This window comes from Balaenoptera borealis, assembly GCF_965194805.1.
Source record: "Balaenoptera borealis genome assembly, chromosome: X".
NCBI classification, from domain to species: domain Eukaryota; kingdom Metazoa; phylum Chordata; class Mammalia; order Artiodactyla; family Balaenopteridae; genus Balaenoptera; species Balaenoptera borealis.
Window position 1 is genome coordinate 15,931,368 of NC_138881.1, and position 23,600 is coordinate 15,954,967.

At 38.1% G+C, this 23,600-nt stretch overlaps 1 protein-coding gene across 7 annotated transcripts in view; it reads left to right on the forward strand.

Moving 5' to 3' along the window:
* PPEF1 (protein phosphatase with EF-hand domain 1) overlaps positions 1-23,600 on the forward strand; it is a 148,235-nt gene that overhangs the window by 83,485 nt on the left and 41,150 nt on the right. For 6 of the 7 annotated variants that reach the window (XM_082375679.1, XM_082375676.1, XM_082375677.1 and 3 more), the window contains 3 exons: positions 1,790-1,950; positions 11,026-11,140; positions 15,142-15,188. In XM_082375679.1, coding sequence (XP_082231805.1) covers positions 1,790-1,950; positions 11,026-11,140; positions 15,142-15,188 — 323 coding nt within the window. The remainder of the gene's footprint in view (positions 1-1,789; positions 1,951-11,025; positions 11,141-15,141; positions 15,189-23,600) is intronic. The other variant, XM_082375680.1, reaches the window with a different exon arrangement.

Consider the following 23,600-nt stretch of genomic DNA (forward strand, 5'->3'; position numbering starts at 1 on the left):
TCTCAAACCAAATCCAAATGAGAAAAATAACCTCTGCTGGACCACATTGAAGACAGACATTATTACTCCTAAATTTAACTTCTTATAAAACATCATCAATTACCACCAAAAAATATTGGAGTACACAATAATTTAGAAAACATTTTAAAATTACCAAATATTATGACTTTAGAAAAAAATTTCAAGTTTAGTTTTTAATTGTAATCTCTCAGCATAACTGAATAATGAAAAACAATGTATTCTATCTATATCTGCTAACATCATACCTTCCAAACCTATAGAGAACTTCTTATTTATTTATTTATTTATTTTGGGCTGCATTAGGTCTTTGTTGCTGCGCGCGGGCTTTCTCTAGTTGCGGTGAGCGGGGGCTACTCTTTGTTGTGGTGTGCAGTCTTCTCATTGCAGTGGCTTCTCTTGTTGTGGAGCACGGGCTCTAGGCTTGTGGGTTTCAGTAGTTGTGGCATGCGGCGGGCTCAGTAGTTGTGGCACACAGGCTTAGTTGCTCCGCGGCATGTGGGATCTTCCCAGACCAGGGCTTCAACCCGTGTCCCCTGCATTGGCAGGCGGATTCTTAACCACTGCGCCACCAGGGAAGCCCTAGAGAACTTCTAATTAATGAGCTTAGTAGCAATTCAGTGTTAATGAGCTGAAGAGTATGTCATTGTCCTATCAGTTATCTGTTACTGCAATAATACTGTGTATTAAACAACTATAATAGCTCAGTAACATGTAATAAACATTTCTTTTTGCTCACAAGTGTACAGATCAGCTGAGCACTTCTGCTGATCTTGGCAGACTTGATTTGGCAGTTTTTTGGGTCTCTCAAAAGAGAGAGCATGGAAGCATACAAGGCCTCCTGAGGCCTTGGCTTGGAACTGGTACATAACACTTCCACCATATTCTTTAGTCCAACTCAAGTCACAAACCCAACCCAGCTTCAAGGGCTGGGGAAGGAGACTCTTGATGAGAGTGGCTGCAAAATCACATTAAAAAGAGCATGACTAGAGGCTGGAGTAGAGAATTGGGGATACTTTTGCAATCAATCTACCATATCACTTTTCATCTTTCTCCACCTGAATTGGCCAGATTTCTTTTCTTGGGCTGACTGTTTCATAGGCAGTCTAGCAAGAAAGAGATCCTGGGTCTCAGCACCTACTGAAATGGGCAGTGGAGGTAATCTGTTACACAGAAATATCTCTTCGAGAGAGAGAGGTCCTTTGGGAATTTCTGCCTATGGTTTGTTACCAAGAAGAAAAAGAAAATCATGTCAGAAAATTGGTTTTTATGTGACGAGAGAAACAAATCAATTACAGTTAAGTAAAATTTGAAGTGTTTAACAGGGAAAATTGAATGTTGCCATTTAATTTTCTGTAGATCCTGAATAGCCACAGATGTTTGAACCAAATACAATGCATTGTTATGTTTCCAGCCCTATTTGTAAAAATCTGAGATATTAGAGTGGGCAAAAAAAAATGTAGAGTTAGAGCTTCAGAGCATCAAAATACCTTGATTGACCAGTTTTCCCTGTGCTCCTCCCTCTCCTCCCCACTGATGAACTCACTGCTTTGGTAAAATGTCCACCTGGGAAGGGATAATGATGATTCATGTGAATGTACCTACTGATCTCAGAACAAATCATTCCTCATGGTTATACGTGGGATATCTTGGTATTCATAACATTTAGCACAGTGCTTTACATGGGCTAGGTATTCAAGAAGTTATTTATTGCATTTTAAGTATGGAAATGTAGATTTTTTTCCCCCCTTTTCTGTCTTTCCATTTCCAGAATTAGTAACTCACCTTCTTGGCAGCAACATCCAGGACAAGGATAGACGGGACTATTTGAGGTTGATAGACGTCCCAGACTCCTACCGTGGTCCTCGGCTGCAATTTCCTCTCACTTTTGCTGATATTGATTTACTTATTGAGGCCTTCAAGCAACAACAGGCAAGTAGAAGCAGATACTGTCCTGATTCTTTTTTTTTTTTTAATTAATTAATTAATTTATTTATTTATTTATTTTTGGCTGTGTTGGGTCTTCGTTTTCTATGCGAGGGCTTCCTCTAGTTGCGGCGAGCGGGGGCCACTCTTCATCGCGGTGCGCGGGCCTCTCACTGTCGCGGCCTCTCTTGTGGCGGAGCACAAGTTCCAGACGCGCAGGCTCAGTAGTTGTGGTTCACAGGCGTAGTTGCTCCGCGGCATGTGGGATCTTCCCAGACCAGGGCTCGAACCCATGTCCCCTGCATTGGCAGGCAGACCCTCAACCACTGCACCACCAGGGAAGCCCTGTCCTGATTCTTGTACATAACATGTGCTCACTGACTATCTGTTGAATGAATAGATGAAAATACTACAGCAGAAATGCATTCCCTTGGGAAAAAACTTCACATTAAGTGAGAGCTACCCTCTGCTTTGCTTAACCCATTAAATACAAGTCTCCTCAGGTGCACAGAAACCTCCTCTCTATCTATAGGCTTACAGTATTTCCTTGTTCTTTTTTCTGAGGTATAATTCACATACCATAAAATTCACCATTTTAAAGTGTACGATTGATTCAGTGCTTTTTAGTACATTCACAAGATTGTGCAACAATCACTAATATCTAACTCCAGAACATTTTCTTCACCCCCAAAAGAAGTGCCGTACCCATTACCATTCCCTCCTCCCCTACTCCTGGCAACCACTGTTCTACTTTCTGTCTCTGTGGATTTGTCTCTTCTGGATATTTTGTACAAACGGAATCATGTAATATGTTTCCTTTTGTATGTGGCTTATTTCCCTTAGCATAATGTTTTTAAGGTTCATGCATGCCATAGTATGTTTCATCACTCCTTTATTTTTATGGCTGACTAATATTCTATTATATGAGTATACCACATTTTGTTTATCCACTCATCAATGGATGAACATTTGGATTTTTTTCTACCTTTTGGCTATTATGAACAATGCTGCCATGAACATTTATGTGTAAGTTTTTATATGAACATATGTTTTCAGTCCTCTTGCGTCTGTACCTAGGAGTGGAATTGCTGAGTCATATGGTGACTCAATGTTTAACGTTTTGAGGAACTGCTAAATTGTTTTCCACAGTGGCTGCACCATTTTACATTACCACTAGTAATACGTGAGGGTTCCAGTTTCTCTACATTTTTTGCCAACACTTGTTATTTTATGTTTTTTAAAAATTTTAAATTTTATTTTTATTATAGCTATCCTAGTTGTGTGTAAAGTGGTATCTAATTGTGGTTCTCATATGCATTTCCCTAATGGCTAAGATGTTGAGCATCTTTTCATGCTTACTGGCCATTTGTACACATTCTTTGGAGAAATGTCTATTCAGATCCTTTGCCCATTTTAAAATCAGGTTATTTGTCTTCTTACTATTGAGTTGTAAGGGTTCTTTATATATTCTGGATACAAGTCCCTTATCAGATATACAATTTGCAAATATTTTCTCCCATTCTGTAGGTTGTCTTGTCACTTTCTTAATAATGTCTTTTGAGTCACAAAAGTTTCTAATTTTGATGACGTCCAATTTATCTCCTTTTTTCTTTGGTTGCTTGTGTTTTGGCATCATATCTAAGAATCCATTGCTAAATCCAAGGTCATGAAGATTTACCCCTATGTTTTCTTTTAAGAATTTTATAGTTTTAGCTCTGACATTTAGCTCTATGAGCCATTTTCAGTTAACATCTCTATATGGTATGAGGTATGGGTCCAACTTCATTCTTTGCATGTGGATATGCAGTTGTCCCTATACCTTTTGTTGAAGAACCTGTTCTTTCCCCATTGAATGGTTTTGGTTCCTTTGTAAAAAATTAATAGGCCATAGCTGTCTGGATTTATTTCTGGACTCCCAATTCTTTTCCATTGGTGTGTGTATCTATCCTTATGCCAGTACCACACTGTCTTGATTACTGTAGCTTTGTGGTAAGTTTTGAAATCAGGAAGTGTCAATCCTTTGCCTTTGTTATTCTTTCTCAATATTGTTTTGGCATTTAGGGTCCCTTGCAGTGAATTTGAAGATTGACTTTTCCATTTATGCAAAAAAGCCCACTGAGATTTTGGTAGGGGTTGCACTGAATCTGTAGATTGCTTTGGGTAGTATTGTCTTCTTGACAATGTTAAGTCTTCTAATCCATGAACATGGGATGTTTTTCCATTTATTTGGGTCTTCTTTAATTTCCTTCAGCTATGCTTTATAATTTTATACTTTTCAGTGTACAAGTCTTTCACTGCCTTGAATTTATTCCTAGGTATTTTATTCTTTTGGTTGCTATTATAAAACGAATTGCTTTCTTAATTCCCTTTTGAACTGTTCATTGCTGGTGTATAGAAACACAACTGACTTTTGTAGGTTGATCTTTTACTCTGCAACTTTGCTGAATTCATTTATTAGCTCTAATAGGTGTGTGTTTGTGTGTGTGTGTGTGTGTGTGTGTATTCTTTTGGATATTCTATATACAGGATCACATCATCTGTGAATAGAGTTTTACTTCTTCGTTTCTGGTTTAGATGCCTTTTATTTCTTTTTCTTGCCTAATTGCTCTGGCTAGGATTTCCAGTATAATGTTGAATAGCAGTGGTGAGAGCAGACATGCTTTTCTTATTCCTCATCTTAGGGAGAAAGCTTTTAATCTTTTCACCATTGAGTTTGATGTTAGTTATGGTTTGGTTTGGTTTGGTTTTTAATAAATGCTGTTTATCAAGTTGAGGAAGTGTCCATCTATTCCTAGTTTTCTGAGTGGCTTTATCATGAAAAGGTGTTGGAATTTGTCAAATACTTTTTCTGCATTAGTTGAGATGATTGTGTGTTTTTTTCCCTTCATTATAGTAATGTTGTGTATTACATTGATCAGTTTTCTTATGTTGAACCACTCTTACATTCCTGGAATAAATCCCACTTGGTTATGGTATATAATTCTTTAGAAATTCTGTTGGATTTGGTTTGCTGGTATCTTGTCAAGGATTTTTGCATTTTATTCGTAAGAGATATTGGTCTGTATTGTCTTCTTGTGTGGTGTTTTTATCTGGCTTTGATATCAAGGTAATACTGTCCTCATGAAATGAGTTAGGAATTGCTTCCTTCTCTTCTATTTTTTAGAAGAGTTTGAGAAGGATTGGTGTTACTTCTTTAAAGGTTTCATAGAGTTCACCAGTGAAGCTGTCTGGTCTTGCACTTTTCTTTGTTAGGAAGTTTATGATTACTGATTCAATCTCTACTTGTTCTAGATCTGTTCAGATTTTCTATTTCTTCTTGAGTGTTTTGATAATTTGTGTGTTTCCAGGAATTTGTCCATTTCATCTAAATTATTTAATTTGTTAGTATACAATTGTTCATAATATTCTCTTATAATTCTTTTTATTTCTTTGAGGTCAGTGGTAATGTCCCCATTTTCATTTCTGATTATAATTATTTGCATTTTCTCTCTTTTTTTTCTTGGCCAGTCTAGGTAAAATTTTGTCAATTTTGTAGCTCTTTTCAAAGAACCAACTTTTGGTTTTGTTGATTGTATTGGTTTTCTGTTCTCTATTTCATTTATCTGCACTCTAATCCCTATCTTCTTCCTTCTGCTGGCTTTCCGTTTAATTTGCTCTTCTTTTTCTAGCTCCTTAACTCATTACTGATGGGGGGATTTTTGTAGAAACTAATGCCTGTGGCTGGCGATTTTTATTTTGGCTGGCCAAAAAGTCAATTCTGTTATTTCACTAACACTTTGCAGGTTATTACATTCAGTAGTTATATCTGACACACCTGTAAAGTCTTCTAATTTTCGTGAAATGTTGTCTTCTATCCACTCTTCTGTAGAAGCAAAGGAACATTCTCCAGCACCACGAGTTTCATTTTCACTTTCCGTATCAGAATCAATCACTAAGGTTTTTTGTCTTTTTGTTGGTGTTATATTCACATTGTCTGAATCAGAACTATATTCTGAAGAACTGTCATCTTCTGGACGCTAGTATATATGTTGCTCAGACAGTCAGAGAAAATATCTGCATAAAGTTCACCGAACAGTTCTTCTTCACTCAGAATTTCACAATGTGTCATTTTTGAAAACTTTACGTTTATAATATACACAAGGTTGGAGCAAAACCTAATGGAGCAATATGTGAATGATAATGACAATCATAAGTTATATAATGAACCCTTGATCAATTTTAAGCTCTAACAACTTTGCATGGTGATGTTAATTGTATCACTCTCTAAAAACGTATTGATATGTCTCTGGTCAATAATGTTCAGGTAACAAAAGACGTATTAATGTGTCTCTGGTCAATAATGTGTTAAGCATTAAGTCAGGCTTTTCATTCGAGATCTTTCTTCTTTCTTAATGTAGGCATTTACAGCCATACATTTCTCACTGAGCATTGCTCTTACTGTATCCCGTAAGTTTTGGTATGTTGTGTTTTAATTTTTGTTCATCTCCAAGTATTTTCTAATTTCCCTCATGATTTCTTCAACATATTCAAGAGTATGTTGTATAATTTCCACATATTTGTGAACTTTCCAGTTTTCCTTCTGTTATTGATTTCTAGTTTCTTTCCATTGTGGTCAAAGAAGATACTTTGTATGATTTCAGTCTTTTAGAATGTATTGAGGCTTGTTTTGTAGCCTAACGTCTGGTCTATCCTAGAGAATGTTCCATGTGCACTTGTAAGAAAATGTGTAGTCTGCTGTTTTGGGTGGAGTAGTCTATTGATGTTTCTTAGGTCTAGTTGGGTGTGAGGTCTCCGAAGTTTCTTTTCTTTTAGGCTGTGTTCACCTAGTGTTTTGACAGAGATTTCCTTGAACACCAAGAGCCATTAAGAAAGAAAGAAAGAGAGAGAGAGAGAGAGAGAGGAAGGGAGGGAGGAGGGAGGGGGAAGGGAGGGGGAGGGAGGGAGGAGGAAAGAAAGGAGGAAAGAGGGAAAGAAAGAGGGAGGGGGAAGAAAGAGGGAGAGGGAAAGAAAGAAGGGAAGGGAACAGAAGGGAAGGAAAGGGAAGGAAGGAAAATCTAGTCTTTGCTGATTGGCTCTGTGTTGGTACACTCCTTTACTGCTTAGCCTGGCTGTTTACAAATCCATCTTAGCCTTTACTTTCTGCTTGCACTGTGCCATTTTTAAGTTGCCTCTTTCTTAATTCAGCATTGGTTGCTGTGAGCTTTGACTGTTTTCCAGAGTTCTGACAAAGTTGGATCTGACAGGTTTTCTTTGTTTGTTTGATCTGGTTTTTTGGCTTTATTTTTCAGTGTTTCTGCAGAGGGATGGGATCTTGGAACTATCTACCTCATTATTTTCTGACACCACCCCAGAACCCTCATTCTCAGGTTAGGACCTTAAGGGTGTACCCTAGGAGTAAGAGTGAATGAGAAGTACTGGCTCTGTAGGGACTGAAGCAAAATTTTGAATCATCTAATTCCTGAAATTGAATTGAGATCATCCTAGACAGCTAGTGCTCCTAGCCATCTGCCAAGAGAAAGTTTAAACCCTCTCTGGAAGAAAATAGGGGCTTAAATTATTTCTTCAAGTTTTCATGTACAGTATCCAGAACTTAACACAACTGTTAACCAGGCACAGGAGGATGCAAGATTCACAAAAGAAAACTGAGGCAAACAGCAAACAATGGAAACAAACCTATAGAGTTTTTAGATAATGGCATTATCAGACTCAGGGTTGAAAATAAATATGCTTAATATGCTCAAGGACATAAAAGCTATGACAAAAATTCAAGGAGCTATAATAGAAAAGATAGACAATTTTGATTTTATAAAAATGAAAAAAATATGATGCTAAGGGAAGAATAAAAGGTTCAACATAGTGTACAGTGTGCTCCCATTTGTTAACAAAATTAATAAGCATTATATACTTTGATTTTTAAAAATTGAGATAAAATTCATATCACATAAAATTGATTGTTTTAACCATTTTAAATAAAGTGTATGATTCATTGGTTTTTAGTATATTCACAATGTTGTGCAACCATCACCACTATCTAATTCCAGAACATTTTTATCATCCTCAAAACAAAACCCTGTGCCTCATTCCCTCTTCTCCCTAGCCCCTGGCAACCACTAGTTTACCTTCTGTCTCTGCAGATTTGCCTAATCTGCGCATTTTATATAAATGGAATCATATAATATATGCCTTTTGTGTCTGGTGGCTTCTGCTTGGTATAATGTTTTCAAGGTTCATTCATGTTGTAGCATGTATCAGTCAGTACCTCATTCCTATTTTTGTTCGAATAATATTCCTTTGTGTGAATATACCACATTTTATTTAAGGGATTATGTATTTATACATGTGTTTGCATATTCATATGTGGTTATATTGATTTTTTTAAAATTTATTTATTTTATTTATTTATTATTTTTGGCTGCGTTGGGTCTTCATTGCTGCGTGTGGGCTTTCTCTAGTTGCGGTGAGCGGGGGCTACTCTTCGTTGCGGTGCGCGGGCTTCTTATTGCAGTGGCTTCTCTTGTTGCGGAGCACAGGCTCTGGGTGCAAGGGCTTCAGTAGTTGTGGCGTGCAGGCTTCAGTAGTTGTGGCTCACGGGCTCTAGAGCACAGACTCAGTAGTTGTGGCACATGGGCTTAGTTGCTCCGTGGCATGTGGGATCTTCCCGGACCAGGGCTCGAACCCGTGTCCCCTGCATTGGCAGGCGGATTCCTAACCACTGTGCCACCAGGGAACCCTGGTTATATTGATTTTTATATGCTTGCAAGTGCATAGAATATTTTTTTGAAAGATACTCAAGACACTCTTAACAGCAGCTGTTTTGGGGAATAGGGAAAGGAGACTGAAGTCTGGGGAAGAAGGAAAATTGCTTTTCATTATTATACTCCTTTTTGCTGTTTAAATTTTTATTTCAACTTTAGAAATGTGGGGGGTTTTTTTCATTTAAAAACTAGTTACTTTTTTAAAAAGAAAATCCTTTAAAAGTAATATTCTCCCTCAATGCCTTTAAAAGAATGTGAGTATTTTATTTAAGTTGCCATTTAATCTGAATATATTTGTAAACATAGAAATCAACTTCTGAGTTAACTCTTTTGAGTATTTAATATTGCTGTAAACACGATTATAATGCTACTGAAAGAGAAGTAGACTGGCTCTGTAGGGACTAATAATACCAAAGTGATTTTAACCAATCGAAAAAGGACCCAGAAAAAACATTTTCATAGTAGGAATTTTCTGTTGTTGCAATATATCCTCAATGATTATTTGTTAATTTAACTTAGTAAAACAACTGCCTTTTCAGACAGTAATTCCTCTGATTAGCACTACAAATGGTCCAGAAAGTCTACAGTGGCAACTTAAGGTAACACTGAAGCCAGTTTTGGGAATCAATAAATTAAATATGGAAATTAAAATAAATCATTCTATCGAAGTGTTTTGCCTGTTCCTTTAAAATCTGGCTAAAGGAAAGTTCAAGATTTGACTCACGGATTTAGAATGCTTTTGTGGGGAAAATCCTTAGCAATCCATTAGGTTTGGAGAGACAGGAAATGTGGGTTGCTCCCCACTAATTAACATCCAGGGGACCTTCTCTTTCCTCCTAATTCTCACATTGCTTTCAATCCTGCTTCCTGGTTTTTTTTTTTTAAATAAGTTTGGAGAATTTCATGATTAAATAATTTTAATGGGAAGTGGAAATGGAAAATAATTTCATTATTTTAATAGGAAGTGGAAATGGAAATTTCAGGGCACCATGAGATAGCATTGTTCCAAAGGGTTCCATCTGTCCTGAATCCCATGCCCAAAGCGTTATCTGAACAATATGTAGATATGACCTCTCTCTCAGCCTCCAATAATCTAAACCAGTGCTGTCCAATAGGAATATAATGTGATCCACATACATAATTTAACATCTTCTAGTAGTCAATATTATAAAGGCAAAAAGAAACAAGTGAAATTAATTTTAATAATGTGTTTTATTTACTCCAACATATAAAATTATCATTTTAATATGTAATCATATTAAAAGTTTTTAATGAGACGTTTTACTTTTTTTTTTCATACTAAGTCTTTAAAATCCAGTGTGTATTTTGTGCTTACATTACATCTCAATTTTGACTGACCCCATTTCAAGTGGTCAATAGCCCCATGTGACCAGTGTCTACTGCATTGGACAGTACAGGTACAAACAGTCCTGACTAGAAAGTGGTGTTAGCATCTGTTAAATTTGTATCAGCTATATCACTTTTTGAATTATGTATTTGGAATAGTTTATAATTTACAAAAAGAGAGAACAACACACTGTATTTAAAAACAAACAAACAAAAAAGCCTGGAAGAGAAAACCCAGTAAATCTGTCCAAAACAATGCTGTCATCAACACTGTAACTGGAGGAGATCAAGGGATGAATAGTCATAATAGGAGCTAATCCGAATGGTTTATCTGAGTTGGCAGTATGTTCTATACTTACACTTGTATATAAGTGTGCTTGCTGTCCTGTAAACTCATGTCTGTGCACCAAATATTGAGCCACACCTAGGACACCTGGCTCAGGAGTCCCTTGGGGCCTGTCTGGCTGCCTTGTGAGACCTCCTAACCCAGCACCCCCATCTAATTCCCAGCCCTGGGGCAGGAGGTCGCAAGCAAATGCAAAGCAGCTCCTCTTGAACAATCTCTCTCTGCTTCTCTCTTTCTTTCTACTTCTCTCTCTTTTCCTTCCTTCTCTTTTCTTTACTTTTTTGCCTGCACATTTCCTTAGGGCAAGGGAGTCTCCTTTTTTTCTTGTCACCTCTCTTGGGCTATAAGGACCAAGAATAATAAGAAATGTTCTGTGAATGGGTGATGTCAATTAAGAACATGAGAATATAGACGTCCTAGGAACCATTCATTCATTCAACTTACACATCTCTAGTGAGGGCTTATTATGTGCCAGATACTGTGCTAGGATAGTCTATTTAAAAATAATTTAGAGATTGTCATGAACTATAGCTACCTGAAATGTGCTCATATGTTCCACCTATATTGCTTTCTGTGCACTCATGCCTTTTCTCCTAATTCATTATATCTATTTCCTCTCCTTCGCCCTCACAGATACTTCATGCTTATTATGTCTTAGAGGTGCTATTTGAAACCAAGAAGCTCCTGCAGCAAATGCCGAATTTCACTCACACAAAAACTTCTCCCTCCAAAGAGATAACAATCTGTGGTAAGTTTCAGAGCAGTGTTGCCAAATTAATATTTAGGAGCCTCTTGGTTCCACATCATTGGCCTAACTTGAAAACTGTGTAAATTGGACTGTGTTAAGGGAAAAGTGTTAATATAGAGTTTTCTATCATGATAGTACTGTTTCCTATCTTGTCTTTGTTTTGCATACCAGCTGGCAGGAATTAATTATGTGAGAAATTAAAGAACTCATAGCTTTTTATAAAGGCAGGCAGCATTTTAATACAGAAAACCACCCATGGGTGGAATAAGTGTTCTTTGCCCTCCGTCTGGCTCTCATTATCTTTGTTCAATGCAGCTTCTTCTAGGTGGGCCTCTGCATGCCACTTATGCTGGGAAGAGAAAAGCCCAAGGCAGGGTGGAGACTAAACTCTTCTTTGCCCTCGGCTGCTGTTTTAGATTTTTCCAACTGGTCTCTGCAGCTTTTAGAAGAGTGGGAATGTCCCAGAAATCTGTTACTTGCTCTTCTAAATAACAAGAGCTGAGATTTTGTTATCTATAGGCCAGTCTGACAGGATGCTGCCTCAAGAAGCAGTACACACCGAAATGCAACACAGTTGGTGCTCAGCGTGCTTGCAACTGTCTGAGAATGGAGTGCGTGGAAGGAACAGCAATTCCCTTAACTTCTAATTAAGCCTTTAGGTTACAAAACAGTGATTGTTATCTTCCAAATCAATTTTTAGCCCATGTTTCTTTTACTCTGGCAGGTAGAATGGATTTGACAATCTAATTAAACTATTTCCATTCTAGCCTCTGATAGTGGTGACAGGGACTTGATGTAGCAGTACATGCTCCATGACATGTCCTGACTCAGGCTTTTGAAGAGTCCTTAATGGTTCAATTCCAACCTAATCAGGCCACCACATCTCTGCCTTCCAGATGATGCATCTCAGCAGTGGGGACCTTTTATTCAAGGCCTCATCAGCTCTTACTTTTCATGGAGATAAAGAATCTTGGGTCATGAGGCTCAGGAAGCCATGCCAACCCATGAAGCCTCTGGAGCCAAGGCGAGGTTTGCTCTCAGAGTGTATGTAATAGGCCAAACAGAGAGTGTGATCTGCTCCCATATGTTTCCAGTATACCTCCAGTTGCCATTGGAGACTTATCTTTGCATAAAAGGATCTGGAAGAAGACATGAATTAATTAGAGGGCATGTAAGTCCTGGAATCACGCAGTGTAAGAACTGAATGGTTCTTACAGAGACCATCTAGTCTATCCCTTGCTCTTACGGATGAAATTGAGGCCCAGAGAGAAAAGTGTATTGCCTTCCATGCATTTCTATGTAGTAACTTGTCCCCCTCTCTCCACCTCAGCTTACTCAGCTGGTTAGTGGCAGAGTCAGAATTAAAAATCAGATCCTCTGCATCCCAGGTTAGAGCCAACTCCATATCTGCTATCCCAACTCCCATCATGCACTGCTCTGACTGATGTTTCATTTTCCATCATGAGACAAGGACTAGGGAATGGATTGATTGGACAGTTCCATTATTTTAAAGATACCCACATCTTGGGCATTTATTTCCAGACTTTTTCCATGTAGCACCATTGATAGAAGGAAAAACCAAGGCCCATAGGTTCCCATAGCATAGGAATTATTATTTTCTGTCTTTAATAGCCCCATTGAACTTAGAAAAATTTGGTCATCATTTAAAATAAAATTAAAAATCAGGGCCATATTTTCATAAACATCCTCTGTTTAAGACAGTATTAGGAAAGGGGGAGAAATTATGATGAACCTTTACCATTATTTTAATTTCCAGATGCATTTTTTTTACATGCACATCTAAACGTGCTACATAGTTCTCAACGTGCATGAAATATAGTAGGTGTTTTAGTTTATGTTATAAATGATAACCAGTTATGCACTTATATTTTTGTATGCAGTGGAAATATCTTTCTGTGGCTGCCTTTCCATGATACATTGAGTTTTATCTCTTGCTGTCCAACTAGAATTTAAAATATTTTTAGGGACTTCCCTGGTGGTCCAGTGGCTAAGACTCCGTGCTCCCAATGCAGGGGGCCCAGGTTTGATCCCTGGTCAGGGAACTAGATCCCATGCCTCAACTAAGAGTTCGCATGCCGCAAATAGAGACCCTGCATGCTGCAAGGAAGATCCCACATGCGGCAACGAAGATCCCACGTGCTGCAACTAAGACCCGGAGCAGCCTAATTAATTAATTAATTAAAAAATAATAAAGCAGCTTATGAAAAAAATGAAAATAAAAATATTTGTATAGCCTCAACTCTTAATATGCTGAAACCAATTCATTTATTAGCATACCAGCTGCAACAGTTCTGACTACCCAAATCTTTGGGTTTCTTTGTTTTTTGTTTTTTTTTTTTAATTGGAACCAAAGCTGCTAATAGTAGCTTGTTTTTCTGATATGAAGTGAAATACTTTGTCCATTAAGGCATTGCAGATATTCTAAAGCTCCCAATTAACCAAATTCAACAGAATACCTGACTCACAACATTTTTATTATTATGCTTGTCTCCCTCTCAGAAATTCCTCCCTGCCATCAGAACTCATATTTTTCTGATGTGGCCTCGGAAGCACTAACCACACACAGATTTGGCGAACATATACATGCCTCTGCTCTGTCAGCCAGAAAGGCACCTTTATTCTCAATGGTGTACATTGGTGCCTCTCCTTTAAGGCAGCATAATGTAGTGGGGACCATTTATTGAATGAGCTCATATTTTCTTAGCTAAAGTTTTTTTTTTTTTTTTTTACCATCTTTATTGGAGTATCCTGAAGAAAATTAGGAAAACAAAATAATTTTAAAAATATATTTAACTGATAAGTAAAGTCCTTCCGTTTTTATTTCCTTAGATTTGGAGTGAGAGCAATGAGATTTAAGTATACGGTAGTATTAATATGCTCTTAATATTGTAGTCATTTTATAAATAACTGCTGGTGACGCAGGATTTTAATTTTATTATTCCCATTATAATTGGGGTCATGTCTTGTATATATTTGGTTAATTTTGGTTGTAGCATTTTAAGCAAACTGAGGAAAAGTATTCCTAAATTAAATTATATTTAGTAATTAAGTTGGATACAAGGAATAAAAATTTATGATCAGAGGTTATGAAAGTCAAATATTTACCTAGAAATAGTTATCCAAATAGGGCTTTTGAATATTCACATATTTACTCTTGTTTTTAAATTAATGGCTTCATCTATTTATATGGTTTCCCTTAGTTGGCTGAGTTTTATAAAGCCATGCTTTCATTTTTATTTTCTCTAATAGTCTCATCAACAGAATGTCAACTATCTACTCAAAATTTTTAAGTTTCAGATGCTACTGCTGGAGCATATTCTTGAAAATGTGGCTTTAAAAAGCTTTGCATTTAGCAATTAAACTTAATTATTGAGTGCCTACTATGCAGCAGGTACTATGGGAGGCATTTGGGGTTTAATGCCAAGATAGATGATACTGCTGTTCTCCTAGAGATTACAGTGTAGGTAGCACAGAACAATCACTAAGAGCTTCAGTTTTGAAGAGAGATAAAGTTGAGTTTGAATTCCAGCTCTGCTACTTGGTAGCTGGGCAACTTTGCATAAGTTACTTAACTACTCTGAGCCTCATTCGTAAAATGAGTATGATGAAAACAATACCCATCTCATAGAGTGGTTGTAAGGATTGAACAAGATAATTCACGTAAACCCTTAGTCTAGCACTTGGCACAGAGTGAGCTAAGAACAGCATAAATGGCAGGAGTGAATAGGTAATTGCAACATTGGATGCTGTCCCCTATAGGAAAGGGGACAGAGTTTCCGTAGAGTGCTATGGAAACAAATTGTCTGTTGAATTAATATCATCATAGGGTAAAAACCCGATGTCCTGAAAACGCTTGGAGTATACCAGTAGTGTTTCAGTTTTTAAATTCTGTTACATATCTTTTCAAATTAGAGTTTTTGTCTTTTCAGTTTTTAAATTCTTGTTTCCTACTGAATAGCGATTTTTCATTTCATTTCCAGGTGATTTGCATGGGAAACTGGATGATCTTTTTTTGATCTACTCGAAGGTAAATGATTATTTTGCTAAATATTTATATTTTTGTTGGGGGAAGGCAGCCCTAGGACAAATAACAATATTAGTTTTATTAGGGATAGGTACAAATACAGATATAATAGGACAGTTTTTATCCAAGAAGTTGAAAGTTTTGGTTTTTTTCACACGTTTCACAAAAAAATTTTAAAGATTTAATTTGGGTCTTTGTTTAATATTATTGTTATCTGTAGATCCATTAGGATTTGTACCTGATTGTATTTATGTTCTTTATTACATCGTAAATGTCTAGATGGCACAGGAAGGGGAGGGAAACAGTCTGTTTTATTTTATTGTTATTTGGTTCAGAAGTGAGCATGCCACAGCAGTCTTCTCCTCCATTGTGCACTAATGATGCATGAAAGGAATCCCCCATAGCAAGTTCCAGACTGCTCTTCTCTTCTCCACCCTGATTCATCATTGCCAGGCTCAGCTGCTCTTCCAGTGCTATGACTCCTCTTCGTTGGTTGGGTTTTGTTTGCGGGAGCCCGCACAGAGGGCACAAAGCAGCTTGGCCAGCATGGAGTTTCTCTGCATCTCTTTGATTGGATTCATTTCTTTCTCTGAGCCAGCAGTTGCAACCTAAATGTTTGCTTCTGGGATGATTGCATATAGAAAATTGATCCTGAGGTGACCTCTGCCTTCACAGTGGTACCCGTTTGTCTCTCTTTTTGATTAATACATCATCCCCACAACTAGCATGTTGAATAATTGGGCACAGCATAGGTGTCTCAGATGGCCTGAAAGAAAATATATTCTGATTATTATGATGGGAAATCAATTTTACTCTTTGGGGACTGTGAGAGCTTGAGTAAGCCACATAACCTCCATGACCCTTAATTTCTTTTTTGGCTGCAATATTCTTTTTTCTTTTTTTAAATAGTATTGACATATAGTTGATTTACAATATTGTGTTAGTTTCAGGTATACAGGAAAGTGATTCGGATATCCGAATCACTTTCCTGTACACCTGAAACTATGCTATACAGTAAATCCTTTTTATTTACCTATTTTATATATAGTAGTGTGTATCTATTGATCCCATACTCCTAACTTATCTCTCCCCCACTTTCCCCTTTGGTAACCATAATTTTGTTTTCTATGTCTGTGAGCCTGGCTCTGTTTTGTAAATAAGTTCATTTGTATTATTTTTTAGATTCCACATATAAGTGATATCATATGGTATTTGTCTTTCTCTTTCTGACTTACTTCACTTAGATGATAATCTCTAGGTCCATCCATATTGCTGCAAATGTCATTACTTCTTTTTTTTATGGCTGAGTAATATTCCACTGTATATATATGTACCACATCTTCTTTATCCATTCCTCTGTCGATGGACACTTAGGTTGCTTCCATATCTTGGCTATTGTGAATAGTGATGCTATGAACATTGGGGTGCACATATCTTTTCAAATTAGAGTTTTTGTCTTTTTCGGATATATGCCCAGGAGTGGGATTGCTGGATCATATGGTTACTATATTTTTAACCTTTTTTTTTTTTGGCTGCGTTGGGTCTTCATTGCTGCATGCGGGCTTTCTCTAGTTGTGGCGAGCGGGGGCTACTCTTCATTGTGGTGTGTGGACTTCCAATTGCGGTGGCTTCTCTTGTTACGGAGCGTGGGCTCTAGGTGCGCGGGCTTCAGTAGTTGTGGCGCACAGGCTTCATTGCTCTGCGGCATGTGGGATCTTCCCAGACCAGGGCTCGAACCCATGTCCCCTGCATTGGCAGGCGGATTCTTAACCACTGTGCCACCTGGGGAGTCCCTATTTTTAACTTTTTAAGGAACCTCCATACTGTTCTCCATAGTGTGGCTGCACCAATTTACATTCCCACCAACAGTGTAGGAGGGTTCCCTTTTCTCCACACCCTCTGCAGCGTTTATTATTTGTAGGCTTTTTGATGATGGCCATTCTGACTGGTGTGAGGTGATACCTCACTGTAGTTTTGACTTGCACTTCTCTAATAATTAGCGATGTTGAGCATCTTTTCTTGTGCCTGTTGGCCATCTGTATGTCTTTTGGATAAATGTCTATTTAGGTCTTCTTTGGCTGCAGTATTCTTTTTTTTTTTTTTTTTTTAATAAATTTATTTATTTATTTATTTTTGGCTGTGTTGGGTCTTCGTTTCTGTGTGAGGGCTTTCTCCAGTTGCGGCGAGCAGGGGCCACTCTTCATCGTGGTGCACGGGCCTCTCACTGTCGTGGCCTCTCCTGTTGCGGAGCACAGGCTCCAGATGCGCAGGCTCAGTAGTTGTGGCTCACGGGCTTAGTTGCTCCGCGGCATGTGGGATCTTCCCAGACCAAGGCTTGAACCCGTGTCCCCTGCATTGGCAGGCAGATTCTTAACCACTGCACCACCAGGGAAGCCCGGCTGCAGTATTCTTGAGCTTCCACCCCATAAGAGGTTGTCTTGTGAATAAAATAACATAAATATCCAAAAGCATTTTTTAAAGTACTAAATTATAATAGAAATACAAGGTTTTCATTTCATTCATTCAGAATGGGAGCTTGGAAGGGAATGGAGGAAGCCAAACCAGGAGTGGATGAATGGAGCTAGCACTTAGGAAGAGATTCGGTTGAGACTGCAGGAGGCCTAAGCAAAGGTCTAGGACCTGGTAGCCAGAGAGTGGGGTCAGGAGAAATAGAAGGCCATCCAGGTAGTGAGTTGGTGTCCGAAAGTCCAGCCAAAGGTTTGCCGGCAGGGAACTGAGGGTTCTGGTAAATAGGGCAATTCTGGAGATCAGCTACGGAATCCAGTCTGGGCAGGGAAGGAAGAGAGGCCAGGATGGCAACCAACTGGGAGAAATGGGTGGAATGAAGGATTGCCATGCTCTCTGAGGTCAGGGCAGGAGGCCCAGGAAGCAGGATGGGTGGGAAGTTGCAAGGGGAGTAGTCCTAGGGGATGAGTGGGTCCAAGGTGGAATCCAGAATGTGGGTGGCTGAAGTGAGTGAAAGAGAATATTAGGGATGAGGATGTCAAGCAAGTGGAAAGCAGATGTGTTAAGTGGGTTGGCCATAGGACTGAGAGATGAGATGCAGAGGAAGGAAGTTTGGTCAGAGCTCATGGGCCTGGAAGGAGGAGAGGCTGGCAAAGTGTTAGTCTGTTGGTGGCTCTAAGGAGCAAGTGGACCCGCCCCAACTCCTGACCCTGAGGTCTCCATCCTGTGGAAGAGTGGGTCCTTTCCTTCCAGAGGGCTGCACGAGTCAGGAGTCTAGCACCATCCCGAAGGGAGGCCCAGATTTCCAGAGGGAAGTCTTTCTGAATGAGTTGAAGGCAAAAGGGAGTTTATTTATGCAGTTTGAGGAATGAGATTTGTTTAAGTCTACATAACACCATATAAATGTTCAGAAGTACAGTCCTGCTATTTTTGACAATTACAATCTGAGGAAGGAGAAGGGGGTGGAGGTATGTGGGGAATAGCCACAACAGAAAATCTGGTAATTATTTCTCTAGAGGTCTTGGAAAATACAAAAAAGGGAAAATAGTTGAGTAAATTAAATGTGAAAAGTGACTTCCTAGGCAATTAGAAAATTTCTCAAGAGGTAGTTGAAGATATTAAGGTGCGATCAGGGAAAGGACTCTGGAGTAGATAGATGCAAAAAGAGAATGTTTCTTTAATTCCATTGGCAAAACTAAATGGAATGTATAAAACTGGAAGGTGCTAATGTAAAGATTGAACAGGAGGAGGTGGGTGGTAAGAAGTACTATAAAAAGGACTAAAGGTGAAATTATAGCATTCACATGAAAGCAAGAAATATTTTGAGTGTTAACCAATGACGGTGTTCAGGAAGTGGAGATTGAGAGCCCAGCGATGAAAGAGTATGGAACTGTTTTTGGCCCCAAAGATATCACAGTTTAGTGGGGTAGGTCAACTAATGAAAAAACAAGACAGTTCAGGGTGAGACATGTTATAACTGGGGTAAGCGAGTTTCCAAGGGAGCACATTGGAGGGGCACCTAAGTCATGGGAGACTTCTTGGAGGAGGTGACATTTAAGACAATCCCTTCAAAGAGTTTTAGTAATTTAGTAAGTGCCTAAATCATGAAGGAAAGTTTTGAAGGATCAGAAAAGATTTTATTCCCACACCCTTTTTGTGGTGTGCTGCAATAAATGTTGGAATCCGTACCAGTGATCGTTTTTGATTGTTTTGACATTTTTGGTTTCTTTAATATTTGGTTGTCCTTACAAATTGTATCATTTAGCACCTTAAGACTAAGCTAGACAGTTTCAGCTCACAATCCTATCTGGGTTTGAAGGGAATTCTTTCCTCTGGGTGCCACATGGTTAACCATGGCACAGCTTTCCTAAAAGGGCATCCCAACTTTATATGGCTTCAAATGTCATCAAGTGAAGCAATTTACATGGCATTAGTTAGGTCATATTTTTAGACTTTATTTTCTGCAAAGGTTAATTTTAATCAGCCACTCTTGCTTAATTAGAGTGACCAATTTGGAATACTTCGTTCAGAGCCTTTTCCTCATTGACTAGAAAGCTTGAAATTTTAGACCAAGTATTGGCAAGTTAGTTTGTTAAATTGATGCTGTGTGTGGAAACCTCCTACAGTTGAAAAAGAGCTGCACATGGACAGAGAGAAGCTAATTACCTCTCAACCCTGTGGGTGTCATACTGATTCTGTCCATGGAAGCCACGCAGCCTTGTTTTCCTTTTCTTTCTCTCTTCTCCACCATCCTCCACCCCACCCCCTATGCCCCAAATTTTCCAGCTGTGAAGGTCATTAAATATTTTCTTTTTTCTCTATTGCTGATATGCTTCCCACTGCCACAGTAGTCAATTTTTTACCTTTTGAGATTAAGGCAGTGTGTTATAATCAGAACAGATCTCTAAAATAGAGTTTGCAAAAGAAATAAAAATTAAAATAATGTGGAGTTGAGGTCCAGAGGTTATTGTTTGATGTGCCTTGGGGAAATGTCCAAAAAATATTGTGATAACTTCTAGATGTCTTATGTAAAATACTTCAGTGGGAAATAGGTCTCCTTATCTCTACTCAAGTTAATTAATTGTGATCTGCTATTTTTTCCCCCTGAAGGTCATCTAATGCTGTTCAGAGTTGTAGTTACCCCAGGTTTTCTATATTTGTCAACTTGATCACCATGTCATAGATGGTTTGTTGTGTATCAGCTGCAGAATAAGCCAGAGAGTTTGATTTACTGGAACTGAGTGAAGGATGGGTTCCCTCAGCAGCAGTGTTTCCTTCTTTGAAGGAAATCCAGAGAAGTCTCAGTAGCGTAGCTAGAAGCCTAAATATCCTAGAGACCCATGTCCCAGAAGACTTAGCTATACTTTTTATCTGTTTTCCAATTCTCTTATTATTCTAAGACTAAAACGTATTTGAACTCAGACTATATAGAGTCATACAACTAGTCCTGGATCAACAATGCAGTTCTTATACATCCAAATAAGTCTTGCCTTTGCCTTCAGAGGCTCAACACTTACAGAAGTTCAGTATATATTTAGGACCCCTTTTAGAATCACTTTCAGAGACAGTGACATTTTCTACTGAACGAGCTTCATTATCACAAATCAATCTTTTGAAGACGTGTGATTTTTTGAAAAGGTTAAAACTTATTGGGTGTCAAGCGTGCCATGTAAGGTGGATGGCTTAGCTGACCCTTACTATTAGGGGCTTAAAATTAGGTTTGACTAAAGAAATTCAGTATTCATTGCTCATAGTAGAGGTGAAATACCTATAAAGTTTGTTTTAACTGGGGATGAGTTCTACTACCAGAAAATTGGTCATCCCAGTGGAAAATATGTTTACATATTTTCTCAAATTTTGACTGTTGTTACTTTTCTCAAATTTTGATATTAAGGTTTTATTGATCTTATGAAATAAATTGGAGAGATTTACATATTATTGCTATTGATTTATATTTAATTATATATTGCAAGGTTCATTGTTCACATCTGTATTCTTTCCTCTTAGTCTTTCCCTGGCTTAAGGACTTTTTATGGTTACTGCTATTATTTGGTTAGAATATTGTCTTGAGTATGTTCCTCTATGGGGCATGTGGGTGTTAGATTCTCTAAATGCAAGCTGCTTGAATGCAGGGACTTTGTATTGTTTACTTCTGTGTTTCTAACACCCTGAAGCTGTATCTAGTACATAACAAGCAATCAATACATGTTCATTGAGCATAGGAGTCATGAGCTCTTTCAAACTTCAGGCTGAAGTCTCTTTTTAACCATAGAAAATTCCCTCTCTTATTTATGTAATTATTGCCTCTTCTCCATCTGTTCCTTTTTCCTGATTCTGGAATGCTTATTATTGGCACATTAGTTCTCTTGGCTCTGAACTCTAATCTCTTACTCATTCCTCATGATTTCCATCATTTTGCCTTTTGCTCTGTGTGAGAGATTTTTTATCTGCTTGCTCTTTCAGGTCAGTAATGTATTTTTCAACCCTTCTTTCTTTTAGTTAGCGCCAATCTATTGCTATTTTAAATTTGAATAGCATATTTTTCATGCCAAGAATTATTAACTTTTTGTTCTTTATTTCATGGTACTCTTTAAAAAAAAAAAGTGTCCTCTGTCTCCTCCAGCGGTCTTGTCTCATTAGGGGATTGCACTTTGGCAGATCTGATTGGTCTGCCTCTCTCTGGTTACTGGATCCCCTTAAGTACTAGGTTATTTCCATTTTTACTTTTCTGCTTAAGCTAGGTTAAGCCTCTCCATAGTGGGAGGCACAACACTTTCTACTCCTGCATCAAGAGTGTGAGAGGAAGTCTCTATGTTCCTAGGTGTCTCTAAATATAAGTATTAGTATTCTTTTAGCTTCAGAGATGTAAAAGAAGTTCTCCTATACTTTTTCTGGTAAGATCCAGATCCCTCTATCCCAACCAAGACCACACACATGCTCTGAGGCAGAGTCTCCCCTTAGTCAAGGCGTCCACATGTCCTCTCAGACCGAGTTCTTCCATGGCTCTCTGCTGCTGCTCCTTGAGCCCCCTTCAGTCCTGGACATCCCAATAGAACCTATAGCCTTCAGCACCTCTCAGACTTCTCCAGCTTACTCATCCCAGCCAGCTGAAGGCTGAGGGAAGGAAGTGTATCAGAGGTGCAGAATCATTCCCCTTTTCTTTAAGTTTTGATGACCAATAGCCTATATTTTTATAACTGGCTCACACTATCTAAGCCCAGTGTGAATAAGGTTATGTGAGTTAATGTATAAGAAAATGTAAAATAATGGGATCTTAAAAATAGAAATAACTTGGAGGCCATAATAAAACGAATCTCTTAATTTGTATGGTGCTTTATGGTTTTCATGAAATTTTATACACACAGTCTCATTTGAGTTCCAGAGTAGCCCTGTGTGATAAGTATGGAAGTTATCATTCTCATTTAACAGATGAGGGAACTAGAGTTCATAAAGATCAAATAACTTGCCCAAGGACAGACACATGAGTAAAAGTGGAGCTGAATTAGGGAATAAGTCTTCTGGCCCAGAACACTACACCAGTGCTTGCTTGTTTGTTTCCAGTTGCCTTCAGGACATGTTTCATTGCATAATGATTTCTGGAATCCCTAAGTTATTTGCTACAACTTGTATTATATTTTTTCAACTATTTCTATCATATTGATATGAAAAATTTTAAATGTATATAAATACTAGGTGGTGAGTATAAAGTAATAAGATTTTCTTATGTAATTTGAAATCTAACAAAAAAGGAATTTGAAAATCATTTGAGAAAGATTAATATAACTAGAATACGTGAATTATTTCTTGAAGGTAACTTTTTTGAAGGAGGACATATATTAGGATGTATGAGTACTTAAAATTTTCTCTTTGTAATGTATTTTTTAAACATTTGAATTTATCTTACTATGCAATAGAAATGCACTCAACCATTTCCCTACCAGGCATGACGTGTTTTATCTTGGAGTTGAGTAGTACAGAAGTAAACGAGTAAATAGCTGCTCTAAAGACCAGACCTTTGTCCTGATCCCAGTCCTTTTTTGTGCTAAGACTGTATTTTAAAGTATTATCTCATACTCAAGAGTGGTAATCAAAATATTTAACAACAAATATGGCCCTGGTCAGTGAGAAGTCAAAACACACGCCTGCAACACCTGGTGTGATTGTATCGGAGTGTACTGATGGTGTGTTAGCCCTGCTCACAGTTGGGCAGTACCTTACACTTTCCTGAGTGCTTTCATACCCGTTCTCTCATTTGATCTGGGGTAGGGGTGTGTGTGGAGAATATAGTGTCATTCCCTTTTTTCAAATTGAGAGAATCACAGCCCAGAGAAGTTAAATATAGGGTCCCTTAGAATGAACGACATTTGGCTCTTAGTTTAGTGTTCTTCCTTGGGTAGAAGTTTCCCTCTTCTACCTAAGAAAGAGATGAGAGTAACCATTTTTATTTTA